General features: G+C 44.8%; 1 protein-coding gene across 2 annotated transcripts; it reads right to left on the reverse strand.

The window, feature by feature from the left end:
* Nucleotides 1-2438: 2438 nt before the first annotated feature.
* On the reverse strand, nucleotides 2439-14990 carry SLC23A3 (solute carrier family 23 member 3). 2 transcript variants are annotated; one of them, XM_079969010.1, is made up of 12 exons: nucleotides 13655-14990; nucleotides 13001-13164; nucleotides 12690-12784; nucleotides 11632-11705; nucleotides 10506-10687; nucleotides 9297-9420; nucleotides 8920-9067; nucleotides 8578-8831; nucleotides 7154-7259; nucleotides 5911-6084; nucleotides 5067-5162; nucleotides 2439-4194 (listed from the first exon to the last, which is right to left on the reverse strand). In XM_079969010.1, exons 1-12 carry the CDS (start codon nucleotides 13751-13753, stop codon nucleotides 3869-3871), a joined length of 1842 nt encoding a protein of 613 aa, XP_079825136.1. In that variant the 5' UTR covers nucleotides 13754-14990; the 3' UTR covers nucleotides 2439-3868. The 2 variants fall into 2 exon arrangements, with proteins under 2 accessions (XP_079825136.1, XP_079825137.1); XM_079969011.1 differs by lacking the exon at nucleotides 13001-13164 and having other exon boundaries at nucleotides 13655-13729.
* Nucleotides 14991-14993: the final 3 nt, after the last annotated feature.

The following is a 14993-nucleotide window of genomic DNA, read 5'->3' on the forward strand; positions in this document are numbered from 1 at the left end:
GTGGAGATTTTGCAAAAAAAATACTCAACTTTTCTGTCCGGATTTTCACTTTTTGAAATATGCCAACCCTAATGGAGCACCTCCTACAAAACTGGTGTATCTGTGACACAGAGAACCTGTTGTGTAGTACTGCTCTGCCCTCTAATTCTTTGCTTGCATTTATTAACTTTATTCAGGTGGCGTAGTATTCAAGCCTTTGATGTTTCAGCTGAAGGTGTTTCTTACCAAGCCAGTGTTTTATCTGCCTTTGCTACCTTACCACAGATCAAGGAAGCCTGGTGGTAGACCACATGATTTTCTGGTTTGGGAAAATAGGTTATCTTCTGAGCACCATCCCCATTCCCAGTTATAGAATGTGGTACTAAAATTAACTTTGTGGGCGACTTCCGGGTTGGCGCCATCGCCGAATGGCGGACTCCCTCCGAGCTCCGGAGGGAGCCTGCTCGGCAGGGGCTGGGTTCTACCGCACCGGCGACGCGGGGACCCTCAAAAACCATGGGCACTGAAACCCATGGGCATGGTGACTCGGCGGGCACCGTTTGCCCCCCCGACCCGCGAAGGAGCCTTTTTAAAGGCTGCGGAGCGGGTGACGGGGGTGGTGGTGCTATGAGTCCTCCGCTTCCCCTGCCGAGCGAAGCCGCATGCCATTCGACGGAGAGCGCTGACTTCTTCCATTGAAAATTTGGACTTAAAAGAATAACCCGTGAGTAATTGGAACTCGGATTAGAAAGGGGAAAAATTTTTTTTTTTAAATTCGGAGCGAGCGGGGGAGGCGCAAAAAGGAAGTCAATGTTGGTTTCTGCTCTCTTCACTGTGCAGCGAAATGCTTGTCACAAGACAATGTTTACATTCCAGTCAGAGTTGCTGTTGGAGTTTCTCACGGGAAAGGAGACTGGATGTGACGTACACTGGTTTCCTGTTTTTCACTGTTCTCTGTCAGTGCTTCTCTACGTGCTTTAGAGGAGAGAGGATGCTTTCTCTGCTCCGGCAGAGGCAAGATGTTTTTCTGTAATCTACCAGCTTTGAAACGTAAATAAAGCAATATAGAGTATGTGCACGTATTCCTCATCATTCCGCTGTGCACGGACACTGCAAACACAACAGTCAGCCCCCCCCTGTTGTAGAGGAGTTAAAGCAAAGGATTTGACAACTAAGATCGAGTGCAACCTTATTTTGATAAAGTTATTAATTTCGCGATGGAAAATTATAAGACTGGGCTGGAGGAGAAAAGTGGAATGTGAATTAAAATGCAACCCCCCCCCCCCCGGGAACCCCGGGAGCGATCCGTGAGAGCGCAGGGAGAGGAGAAATAGAGGTTTTGACAGCTGTCAAAGGAGCTGTCAAAGTGGAAGAACAAAAAGAGAACTTTGTTACGAGGACTTTGCCGGTTACATTTGTTACAAATTGGATATAAATTGTTTAAAACAAGGAATAACAAGTTACTTTGACTGTTGGGTGTGATCTGGAAGGAAACTGAGTTACTATAATCCCTCTAGAGGAGCTGTGGGACACTACAAGTATTGTTGCTATGGAATTTGAATAGGACTTTTTATCTCCTGGGAAACTGCAGAAGTGGAACACTATTTTGTCTACAGAGGTTTATACACTAAAGGAGACAATAGATTTATCTATTGAAGAATGGAAGGGACTTGACGTAATGTTTTGTTCCTGAATAACAAAGCCTCTGTAGAGGAATTAGAAGCTTTTGGAATTAGAACATTTGTGCAGAAGAACAGGGGGGGGGGAAGGAGGAGAGAGATCAACAAGAACAACAAGAATAACAAGAACTGGACAAAGGTGGAAGTGGGAACATTTGGGACATCCAGATTTGAAAGATCTAAAGGAATAAAATTGGAGGTTTTACTCTTAAATACAAAGATCTGGATGGAAAAAATGGACCTTTTTGAGACAGACTCCTTCCAAGATTGGACATTCGAAATTAAAGATGACCAAAAGACGGCAAAGACTATTAAAAAGATGGTAAAGCGGACTGGTGAAGGACTATGGCTTAGATGTGGGAGCTCCAGGACGACAGTAGACATTGATGGACATTGGGAACGCAACCGGGAAAGGGGGGAGGGAAATTTGGAATCCAAAGGGTGTTAAATTACATTTTATTCTTTTCTTTATTTTTTTTATTCAAATCTGTATTGTATATTAAAGAGGGGAACTCGTGGAAGGGAACAGGTCGATTTTAGGGGATGGGAAAATATTTTTAAATTGGGTCAATGATAATAAGTCTAAAACTTGGGGTAAGAATTTGTTGAATTTATTTGAAAGAATTGGAATACAAGAGGGGGAGGGGAGGGGAAGTCCTGGAAAGATGCCAATGAAAATAAGGTTCTAAATTTGGATGTTTTTCTTTTTCTGTTATATTTGAAAATCTTTAATAAATATTATTAAAAAAAAAATTTAACTTTGTGAACAGGAAAGGAGTGCAATTTTTTTTATTCATATCCAAATGAGACTGAAAAAAGAACAAAGTGGGGTAGGATCCCTCTAAGGGTTTCATTATGCTCACAAATTCCTCAGAAATCCAACTACTCAATTAATGTGGGGCAGCTGTTAGAGTTCAGCTTCATCTTTACCAAATCTGGGTATATGTGTGATTAAACCACATGTCACAAAATGCCAATGAGCTGCCAGTTACCTCATTCAAGGGAAACAAAACCCAACTATACACGGTGGTCCTCACTGCCCAGAGAACTGGGGTGCACGTAATATTTTCTAAAGGTGTGACTAGTGAGAATCTTTACATGCACACACCCTCAGGTTGCTTATGTGTAGCAGAGGGCCGACCCAGCCATTGCGGGGGAGGAGGAGTGCTGAGGCTGCCATCTTAGGCAGCAGAAGCTCCTAAGGCAGTGCCCTGCTTGCCCAACTGTCTCCACCCCCAGCCATGGGCATAGCCGAGGGAGGACAGGAGACAGCTGTCCCCCCAATCAAGTAAGACAATAACTGACCAATCATGTTAGTTCTGCCCCCCTTAAAAACTCCTGCCTCCCTCAACAAAAATCCTGGCTAAGTTCATGGGGTCAGCGAAGAAGCAGCACCAGCACTGGTGCCAATTTCTGGCAATATCTCAACGATTTTTGAAACTGCAGAAGATGTTGCAGAGCTGCTTCTGCAACAGTGGCAGAGGTGACGGGACAGGTGGCAGGGTGGGGCAGTACTTCCTGTTTCACCTTAAGTGGCAAAACAGATCATGCCACCCCTGGCAGTGCATCTCTATACTTCTGGAAGAGGGAGACACCAAAGGTCTATTATCTCCTTGACACAGAAAGCGGGTCATGGTCAGCTAAAGAATGGTAGCCTCCTTGAGGGATTCACGACAGCTCCCTCCCTCCCTCCTATGAAAGGAGGAGAGTCCCACTTTATTAAACTAAGAAATATACAGTACCCAACAGGAAACTGTAGCCCTGGGTTATAAAGTGTGTTAGGCAAGTTATTCACTTGGAATTGAGTTGGTGATACATTTAAAAACAAAAGGGCAGAAGTACAGAAAATATGTTCATCCTCTAGCTTCCCTGGGGCATGCTACAGTAATGCAGGCCTAGTTCTTGCATGCTGCTATGGGATAGTTTCATTCCCACACGCAGTGACATTAAATGGGAAGTCTTAATGCAAGTTGTCACAAAGGTATAGAGAAGAAATCCCAAAGGTGATGCTGCAGAAACCATTTTAGACTTGTAGAAGCATGCATGGTCTCCAGATTTGTTTCCATATTTGTCTGAAACCAGACTCCTCTGATGGATTTTCAAGTATCTGTCCTTGAATAATGTTTCTGTTTAGAGATCAGCATAGAGAGGTCATCTCATTAGCTGTTGGTCTGCCATATTTATGATTCTCCAAATTCCTTTGTGGAATGTTAGGCTCTTGGCACTGTCTCCAGCTCCAGTTCTGACTCCAGCACCACTGTTTCTGGTTTCAGCAGCAGATCTGTGGTTTGCTCTTCTGAATGCCGCAATTCTTCCAGGGGGTAAGTGTTCACAATCTCCACTTTGTTGTCCCCCAAGGGACAGAGGAAACAGAAAGGAAAGCCCTTACGCCATGAAGGTGTTGGATGCTTTTGTAGGACTAGAGGCAGCTGATTTCTTTGTGCAGAGCCATTTCTGCATTGCTGCAGGGAATTCTCTCTGGCCTCTGGTTTGCTTGCTGATGAGTAGTTGAGCAGCCCACGCTCTTGCAGGGTGCCTTGATAAGAACAATGACAGGACAACTTAGAAGAACTATGTATTGTGGAATATGGATTGCAGCCATTTAGTATCTCTGTCCAACCACCATAATTCTTTATTCATTATGTACATACCACCTCTCAGCCCCCAAAAGGGTCTCCCCAACACAGTCTGCAAAATTATGTAATTTATTTAAAGTAGATTGTTTTAAACTATCAAACCAGACAGCAGTAAAACAAGGCAATAATACCAAAATGTGAGCAGGAAGGAATTAAAATATATCAAAGGTCTAATGGAACAAATGCGGCATATTTCCCAATCTAACAATTCTTATTCATGGCTGTTATTTTTTCCCCATTTGTAAATTTAATGAAAAATGAAAGGAATAAAAACATAAAATAAATAAACAATCTAAACTCTAGTGGGTGAGAGTTCCATAGTTGGGGGCATCACAATCAAGAAGGCCTTGTTCCTCTCTTTAGATAAGCATACTTTATCTGGTGAGGGAATGAAACAACGTAATGCCCCCATATATCACTAGGATGTTGTAAGAAAACAATTTTGAGACTGAAATGTTTTAGGTTGGTATGTTCCTGTGCCAAAATGCTTACAGTCACCGTAGTAACAACTGCTACTACAAATCAGGCCATGTTTAAAGAATTCCCACCATAACCGTTGCCATCCCTTAAGGTTTCCCAGGTCTAAGTGGTATCTATGGTCAACATGTCAGCAAACATGGACACTACCAATTCTTATCTGCAGTGATTATTCTATAATAATACCATACAACTAATTAAAAGACCCACTGCAGACCTTCATCTGGAGTTGAGCACTGAGAGAGGGATAACAGTAAAAGTATCAAAACGAAGTAACTGGTGACTTCCTCCTTACCGGAAACTGTGTTCTCTAAGAAAAAGGATAGGAATCCAGTTATAAAGGCAGGAACCATCAACAAAGAAAGGAGGAAGAGGTCTACAGGGACACAACCTGCAGAGAGAGCATCACAGTTATCTTAGAAATGCCATAATGTGGTACCTTGCATTCAACATCCCTAAGTCGATCCAACAGAACCTCAGATAGTTATTCATTGTAACTAGAATGGGTCAGAAATAATTTTCTGTGGCAAAAAGGCTTCCACCCAAATGCTGAAAGTGTGGGATAACCATCATGCTTAAGTCTAATTAATGCACGAAGAGATTAAATAGAGTAAGATGTCCTGCCAGGCTTAGCTCACCTTGTGAGGAAATGAGTAATCGAGCATATTGTTCACCCCCAGTCTACTAGAGAAGCTCAACATGTGAGGAGGAAAATAGGGACACTTGGAGAGTCTGACATAGTCCTTCCTCTTTATGATTCTAAGTACTTCCTACATATCATGCAAATAAAAATATTTGGCTTAAAATGAAATAACATGTAGTGTAACATTGATGTACAACAAATAAGATTATTATTATCATTTCATTAATCAGTTTTAGATAATCAATAAATAGGGGATGCAAAGAACCAAAAGGGCACACTGCACAAAGTGCAAAAATGTCCAGATAGCTTTGGAAATTTAAATGTTTGTGAAAACTTTTAAAATGCCCCCCCCCCCCCCCGATCTAGCTGCTTTTTGCAAGACAGGGACATAACTTGAGGGTCCTGTTATGGTTCTGAATTTCCTGCAGAAGGCAGTCTCAAGCTTTTCTTCTCACCACAGCTCTGATCATGCCAGCCCCTGCCCCCCTCTTGGCACCTGTAGCTGTGGCCAGGGATCCTGGTGCCGTGAAGAGCCACTTCGGAACCAGCAGACCCATGAACATAGTGAAGCCCACAATGAAGATGTTCCTGCCCGAGTCAATGTTTGTGTACTGGAAGTAAGAGACACCAGTGCCCACAGCCATGCTGTATGTCACACACAGCACTCCTCCTGAGGATAACAAGGGAGAAAGAAGCATAACAAAGTAGCTGAACTGACTTTGGAAAAGGGAAAGGGCAAAGAATGGAGAGGGACTTAAATATGAGTAACCATAAGAATAGAGCAGGAGCCTTGAATTTGCCCATAAACAGCATCACCTGGTATCTCCCCCACTCTGGTAAGATGCAGGGTTTTTTAATTGAAATTATAGCTATTATTTCTAAATTTGTACACACACACACATCATCATCAACAACAACAACATCATCATCTTATGAAAATTGCTGTCCTTTTTAGCAATGCATAACTGGTAACCTAGCCAGGAAGTGCACCCACACTATAATAATATAATAATAATTTATTATTTATACCCCGCCCATCTGGCTGGGTTTCCCCAGCCACTCTGGGCGGCTTCCAAAAGAATATTAAAATACTGTGATACATCAAACATTAAAAGCTTCCCTAAACAGGGCTGCCTTCAGATGTCTTCTAAAAGTCTGGTAGTTGTTGTTCTCTTTGACATCTGGTGGGAGGGCATTCCACAGGAAGGGCGCCACTACCGAGAAGGCCCTCTGCCTGGTTCCCTGTAACTTGGCTTCTCGCAGTGAGGGAACCGCCAGAAGGCCCTCGGTGCTGGACCTCAGTGTCCGGGTAGAACAATGGGGATGGAGACGCTCCTTCAGGTATACTGGACCGAGGCCGTTTAGGGCTTTAAAGGTCAGCACCAACACTTTGAATTGTGCTCGGAAACATACTGGGAGCCAATGTAGGTCTTTCAAGGCTGGCTCTAGGTTATAGAATTTGTTGGCTGGCAATGGCACCCTTTAGGATTATAAAATATCATTTACAAGGATAACCTTGACTGAGAACTTAAACTCATTTAAAATTACGTCACCATGGAAAGAGCATAGGACCCTCATTTATGTCTAGGGTAGCCAATGCCTTACATAGTAGTGGAAGATAATGGTTGCTCCAACATACATTATAAAGAAGGCAGCAGTGAGAGATGCCCCAAACAGGGAGGGGGTGGGCTGGCTAGGTGGCACGGAGGTATAAGGAAAGGAAAGGAAGCGTTTATTACCATGAATTGCCAGAGGGATGGTGGTAAGAATTCCCATGAGCCGAGGAGACAGTCCCAACAGTACACATGCCAATGCACTGATCCACACTGCACGGCATGAGGGAGCCTGAATGTAGGAAACAGGGCATGAGACTGGAACCTTGAAAACCCATGACCTCAGGTCTCTCCAGGCATGGAACCCCACAGAGCATTCTGCATTCTACAGGATGACTAGTGGGCAGGGTGGGGGACTGTAGTGGATGGAAGAAAACAGGAGGAAAACCTATAGATGAGAAAAGACTATTCTTCATACTGCAGTCTCTGTGGGAAGACATTCACATGGTAACATTTCCCCCTCCTATTATCTCACAGCCTGTCCTGGGTCCTCTAAGATGCTATCCTATCCCCAGGGTTGAAGTAAGAGTCAATCGTCCATCCAGTTGGCTTCTGTATGTGCAGTGGAGGCTGGTCCATTAGGACACTTGGGGCACTGCCCCACCAAACTCAATCTGCCCTTAGCCAACCCTCATCCGCCTCCTTTCTTACAACCAGCCTAGGGGGTGGCACCATCTGCCCCCTCCCCCTCCCTAGTCTGTGCCTCTTGCAGAACTCAACAGGGAGCAAGATGGAGACAAAACAATAATTACCGTATTTTTCTGTCTATAAGACGCCCCCATGTATAAGACGCCCCCTATTTTTTGACCCCAGAATTAAGAAATAAGTATTTTAAACATTCTGCCTATAAGACGACACCACCACCCCCAATTTTAAACTTAAAAAATTTGGGGGGAAATATAGTCTTATACATGGGAAAATATGGTAGTTGTCACTTCCCATCGTTGGTTCTGGTTCCACTTGCTGTAGGTCTTCCTGTCTTACTTCACCATGCATTCTGTAGGGTAGAGCTTTCCAAACTTTTCATGTTGGTGACACACTTTTTAGACATGCATCATTTTGTGACACAGTAATTCAGTTTTTCTAGGAAACCAGTGGGCAGCCCACTCCCTTTCCAGCCCCGGGAGGAGCGCAGGGAGCGTTCGCACAACACACGTACACACAGCAGCCAATACTAATGTGTTGCGACACACAGTTTGGAAATCTCTGCTGTAGTGTGTGGTACAAATGGAATTTCTCCAGATAATTAATATTGCACGTCTATAACGTTGTTCGGGTTTTATATGTTAACAACAAGGCTTGAACAACAAGACCTTTAGAAGGACTGCTGCCACTACCAGCCAGAGAAAACAATACTGGGGTAGAAGGACCAATTGCCTCTGACTCAGCATCAGACAGCTTCAGATGTTAACGGGGAAAGGCAAGACTTAAGGCAATCTCTGAAACAGGAGCTCATGTACCAATTGTTGGAGGAGAGTGATCCATGGGACATCTCAGTGCCTACTCTGAACCTGCATAAAGGAATCCATGATCTCGACCCATGCTCTTACCTGGGTCAGTCTGCCGGCACAAGCATTGGGCATGCTGGATGCAGTTCCAGATACACTGCCCAGCACAGCTGCCAGGAGGGTGCCAAGGCCCTCAGTACAGAGCCCTCTGTTGCACAAATGCTGTGGTGGGGGTGGATCCCATAAGGACTTGCTGCACAGCAGATAGCAGCCCACAGAATTCACGCTTGCGGTAACACCCATAGCAGCACCAATGCCAATGGCACGGGTACTAAGTACTGGCCAGCCCTGTGCACCTGTGGGACAAAGAGATAGAAAAGACGAGAAGTGAAGTCCAGTCATTAAACCAATGAAAGGGCAAAGTGTAGTTAAGCCATTTATTACCTGGGTAAGGCAGCTTGAGCCATGGGGACTGCAGGGTGCTATTGGTGAGGGTTAAGTGGGGTGTGGAAGGATGCAACACATCCCAAGAGGTTGGAACAGGTCTCAGCATCCCACAGACAAGCCAGATCCCAGAGAAGGGCAGCAGAATCTATAGGAATGCAAGACTGAAAGTGAGAATTTGCCTACCTGCCCCTCTTGCTGTCCCTGGATCCATCTGCATAATGCCAAAGGACACAGGATTAAGCTGTGCCATATTTCTCAGCTCACGGCTTTGGAAATATTGGAGATTTGGGGAGTGGGAGATAACAGGGGAAGGGGAAGAGGAAAGTGGAGAAGGGAGCCAAGTTTGGCTGTACCGTTAGTTCATTAATTCATACCGAAAAAAAGTGCAGGGCTGGGCTGCCCGATTTTATAGTGAGCCCTCTTGCTTGGCTCCACTGGCAAATGGGCAGTCGGCAGGAAGCCAGGTGCTGGGATAGCAAAACGCACAGCAACACAAGCCTAAAAAGAGATCATGAGTGATATTCAGCAAAGCACTGCCCTAGGAATATAGGTTGCTTGGTCCTAACACAGAGAATATGTAAATCCCAAGAGCTGCCATGAGAACAGCTCGGCTCCAAGAGATTTATCAGTTGAGTAGCTACTCCTTTCCCCAATACTAACCAGTGTTCTATTTCCATTCCCTAATGCAGGCATCCCCAAACTCGGCCCTCCAGCTGTTTTGGGACTACAACTCACATCATCCCTAGCTAACAGGGACTATGACCGGGGAGCCCAGGGTTAGAATCCCTATTCACCCATGAAGTTCACTGGGTGACCTTGGACCAGCCACCATCTTTTAGCCTAACCTACCTCACAGGGTTTTTGTGAGGAGAAAATAACCATGTACACCACCTTGAGTAGCTTGGAGAAAAAGGTGGTATATAAATGTAATAAATAAATAAAATAAATATTGTTGGGAAAACTCTGGGAATGAACAGTGTTTTCTAGGATTCTCATCCCAGCACTAATGTTAGAGCAGAAACAAATATTAAACAAATTACTCCAGAATCTCAAACATGCTACACAGCTCGAGTCACATCCGCACCAGACATTTAAAGCACATTGCTTCCCCCAGGGACTCCTGGGAACTGTGGTCTGTTAAAGGTGTTGGGAGCAGTATATCTGTGCAGTGTAAAATGCACTTCACAGGATTCTTATGGTGCTTTATGGAATGGATGTGACCTTATCCCATAAGGAGGACCTCAAGTTTTGAAACCCTATACTTTTTATCATTGGGGAATGGCTCCTGAATGGGGTGGGGAGTGAAAGGAGAAGATAGAAAAGCCACCTTTCCCCCACCCCCTTCAGCTGACATGTCTCTGGTTTGAACCTTAGGTTTTGTGGGATTTAAGACTTTTGGCTTAGATTTGAATTTGAATCTGGCAGTTTTAGTGTGAGAAAGTTGGTGACTGTCTGAATTTCAATTCCAGCCCAATATGCCTCATTCATTCCCTTCACAACCTCCTTTTGAGAGGGCATGAAGCACAGTTACTGGAGCTGGCTGGTCTTTTGAAGAGAGCTAGCAGTCAGCAATCTGAACTTACAGCAGGGCGACTCCCCAGTTTTCAGAGCAGAGAAGAGCAGCAGGTCTGTATGCTGAAAGTCCAATGACAGAAAGGCTTGGGGCCAGAACCATGGGTCCGCAGCGATGGGTAATCCACCCACAGACACCTGACATCCCCAATGCCACCTGCACCAGAGCAGAAATCAGCACTGCACCTGAAACCTGGAAGGGGAAAAACAGGCAGAACAGGGTCAAGTTACAAAACAGGGATGTGGAATTTTAGGACTGGGGGCCAGATGTGGGCCTCCAAGCATCTCTATCTGATGCTCAGGACTCTTGCCACACCACACACCATCCCTCTTCTCAGGTGACACCCCTCATTGGCCCTGCTTTACCCTTTCCTGGAGTGTTCTTGTCGGGCTGAAAAGTGGTTAGAGTGATCGACTAGGCCCAGCACCAGGGTTCGAATTCCCACTCAGTCATTAAGCTTACTGGGTGACCTTGGGCCATTTACAGTCTAACTTACCTCACAGGGGATAAAAGGGGGAGGGGAAAATGTACATTCCCTTAAGTCCCTTGGAGGAAAGTGGGCGGGCAGGTGTTAAATGTAAAAATAAACAAATTCTCACAATGCCTCTTGCTTGCCTTGATGGACAAGAGAGGGTTGTGTGAGAGTGTGTAGAAACCAGCTGCCTTACAAAGGTAAAATTTGCATTTGTTCCTCTATCCACTTTTGCCTCTGACTTCACTGACCACTAGCATGTGACCACCCCACCCATAGGGGCATGTGTCCCCCAGGTTGAAACAGGTCCCCCATCTCTGTTACTATAGGCCTCCATTACATGCTTCCTCGGGGATATTTTTTTTCATGCAGGCAAGGTGGTGTGAGAGGCACAGGCAGAGCTGGTGGGACAGCTATGGTAGGATTGGGAGACACCCCAAAGCAATTGAGAGCAGAGTCCAGCAGCATGGTGGTGAATTACTTTCCATCTTTCATGGTGGCAACAGAACATGCCATGTGCTGCCATGACTTTGGTACACCCACCAAGCTGGTATCTTATGTCCAAAGGGATCCAAGAGACCTTGTCTTCCTGGTGTCTAACCCCAACCCCACCACCACTATGCCAGCCTCTCCGTATTGGGTTTAACCAATCAAAGCTGCCAACCTCATGGAGTAACTGGTCCCAGTTTCTTGAGTTTTCACAATCTGGCCCAGCACATATGTCAGGGGCCTCAGTGCCTGAAAGGGAAGCAGGGACAGATAAATGAGTTGGGAATACAGTGAAATGAAGAACACAATGAGGAGAAGAGGAAGATCCCAGAATTCAAATTAGTGTTAAGCAGATTTCATATTTTTAAAAACTGATCTGCAGAAGTCATTGCTTCTGAATGGAATGCTGATGTGAGGGATAAGCAAGGATTCTCAAGGAATATGTAGTGGAGGAAAACAAGGATAAAGGGCTGAAACCAGTCACTGGCGTCAAACACTGACAATTGCATCCCTTTGACTACCTACTGTATACAAGGGGATGAGACTGAAAGGTGTTTTTCCCATTTAGAAAGACAGACAACTGAGGGAGAACATGGCAAAGAATTGTAAAAGAACTGGAGAGGATGTGTAGAGAAATTTATTTCACACAATACTGGTCACCAACAGACAAAAGGAAGTACTTCATGTAATATACAAGGTTCATGGCTAAATGATGTGGTGGTGGCCACACTGACATGGGGAGAGGCTTCTAAATCTGTGGAAGCATGGACTTGTAAATGACCGCTAGCCATGACAGTGAAATTAAATCTATAAGATCTGAGGCAGTACACCTTTAATTGTCAAAAAAAAAAAAAAAAGCTAATGACAAAAAAGCAACAGAGAATAGCTTGTGAGCTTTTCAAGAAGCATGTGATCAACTACTGTTGGACAGAAGGCTGGACTTGACAGCAATTGTTCTGATCCAGAAAGGCAAATTACACACCTAAGTCTGCCCAATCAAACAAGAGATGGTTGTGCTTATTTTTGGAACATAGGATTCAGCACTAAGACATGAGTATTCACTGTGCAACAAAACAGCAGCCACCAATGGCTGGTTACCATTCTTGCTGGATCCAAAACTTCTCAAAAGAGATGGCATTTGGAAACCTTGCCATCATTGCCCTGTGATTGCAGTGTCCTGTGCTGGTGGCTGAGTATTTGGAAGAGGACTGGGTACTTTTGCCTATAACTCACTATTTCCATTTGACTGGAGAATGGGAGCCACATGTTGGGTCTGTATCATGGCTGGGATAAGGAACTCAAAAGATGGAGCCTGAACCAGCGGCAACCTGCAGGGAAGACAAAGGGGAGATCCTGCTACAAGTAATGGACAAAGCCTAAGGGAAGGAGCTGCTAACTAGAAGCTGTGTAGAACTAGGCATTTTCCAGAATACTAGTCCCTGCTTAGACTTCTAGTAATAGAAGGCCACACCCAACTCCCCAACCAAGAAGGCAGCAAGGCTATGGGATTCCAATAGGTCAAGGGTTGCCTAGAGCCAGCTTACCTGGTTCCCAATCCACACTGAAAGGCTGTGGCTATGCCGCAGGCAAAAAGGTTGCATGCTAGAAGTTCATTCCAACATGGAGTACCATTCAGCATCTTGCCGGGGAGGGTGGCGATGAAGAAAAAGTGAAAGATGCAGAGAAAAGATACCTGGACCAGGAGATGCTAGGAAGGAACAACAAGTTGGTCTGAGCCATGGCCTTGTGAGCACCTTCACCCTTCCCTAGAAGATGGCACAACACACTTAAGCCCAATAGTGTGTCTCAGTCACTCCCAACGCTTCAGATGCTGGCTTTGCTGCCACTCATACATTGCCACTTTCTTTAATGAGACCCACATCAAAGTACAGTCGCTAACACCAATTTCTGCCTCATCAGCAGTTCCAAACTTCACCTAGTATCTGCAGGTCAGGATTTAAAGAAAAACAGCCCAAACCCTGGAATCACATTCCTGCATATATTGCATCAGAGATGACCACTGGTTCATCACTGCTCTTTTTTTCACAAGATGCTCCTCACTTTTTGCAATTCTCCAGTTGCAATGTTTGTCTGCATTGCAGCAAACACAACACAGAGCCTTGTGACACCCTCTTTGCGGAATATGTTTCCTCTTGGGTGTTGTGCTACACCCGCCCACTCCAAGCAACCCAACTCACCTGCAAGGCCAACAAGCAGATCAGGGGCCAGGGAGGAAATTTTGGCCCTTTACGAGCATGGGGAAGGATGCTTTTAGAAGCCCTGTTGACTTTGTTCATGATGTCTGTCTTTTTCCTTTGTGCTGGAAAGTGACCTAGCAACTGAGTATATCTCCAATTCCTCCCCTTCTTTTATTTACAGCCTTCACTAGCCATATGCATCTGAACTTCCACCTTTGACCCTTCCAGGCCACAGTTGCTCAGCCTGTTAGCTATTAACTTGGCTTGCCCAGTAACTCACCACTAGTGCTGAGAGGTAAAAGGCATGACTGAGCAGGGGTTAAACTACAGCAAGCTGGTTTTATGTGGACCACCCCTGACCTATTGGACAGTATCAGCAAGGGATAGTGCTGTGGTTGGCCATCTATAACCAAGGGGCAGTGTGCATATGATAAACATGCCTAGGCACTTGCTTATTTGCATAAAAGGGACCTATTACATGTTATTATTTCTCACAGAGACCATACTTAAAACAATTAAGAGAAAGAACTATCTGGGTGGGAAAGAGCTTAGACTAGTCAGTTTAAAGCTGGCCTGGGGACATTCTTGGGGCATCATGTGAAGGCACTGAATATTACCACCTTGCAGGTATGTTTTGTCAGCATTTGAACTTGTTTACTTAATAAAATCCTAAAAGAAAAACAAAAGATTACTTTGCTGAAACCAAGTAGGTCTGGTCAGTGTATGGATGAATGACCATCTGGGAACTGCAAGTACACTGTACTGGGTTCCACAAGAGATGAAAGTTAGAATATAAATTTAAGGGAATTGTATGGCCTTTTTAGCACAATTCTTCTTCTCTCAATGCTGGTGGCAAGAATCGGTGCTTCATCCCTCTTACAATTCAAAAGCCATTTTGGACAGCTACAAATGCCAGGATTGCTACTGTGTGTGTTTGTGTATACACACACAAGCTACGGAAACCCCTGCCCGAGTGTACCTGCATAATACCTAGCACATGCATTTCTTGCTCACACTTTACATTTTTAGATGGACGATGGAAGCATCTTAGGCATACACCTAACACTGTAATGTTTGAAGTGGCTCCAACACTCCCACTCCAAGAAGTTTTCAGTTCTCTTTGTATTATTGTTACATTTTAATCTTGGGGTTTTTTTTCAAAGAGCTCACAGTGACATACAAGGTTCTCCCCACGCACCTCTACCATTTTATCCTCAGAACAATCGTGAGGTGGGTTAGGCTGAGGGATTAGGTCACGGCTACCCACCCAGCTCCTATTTGCAGTCCTGGCTCAACCGCAAGAGCACTTCACCCCTTTCCCCAAACATTTCATACACTG

This window comes from Podarcis cretensis (assembly GCF_951804945.1).
Source record: "Podarcis cretensis genome assembly, chromosome: 1".
Taxonomy (NCBI): domain Eukaryota; kingdom Metazoa; phylum Chordata; class Lepidosauria; order Squamata; family Lacertidae; genus Podarcis; species Podarcis cretensis.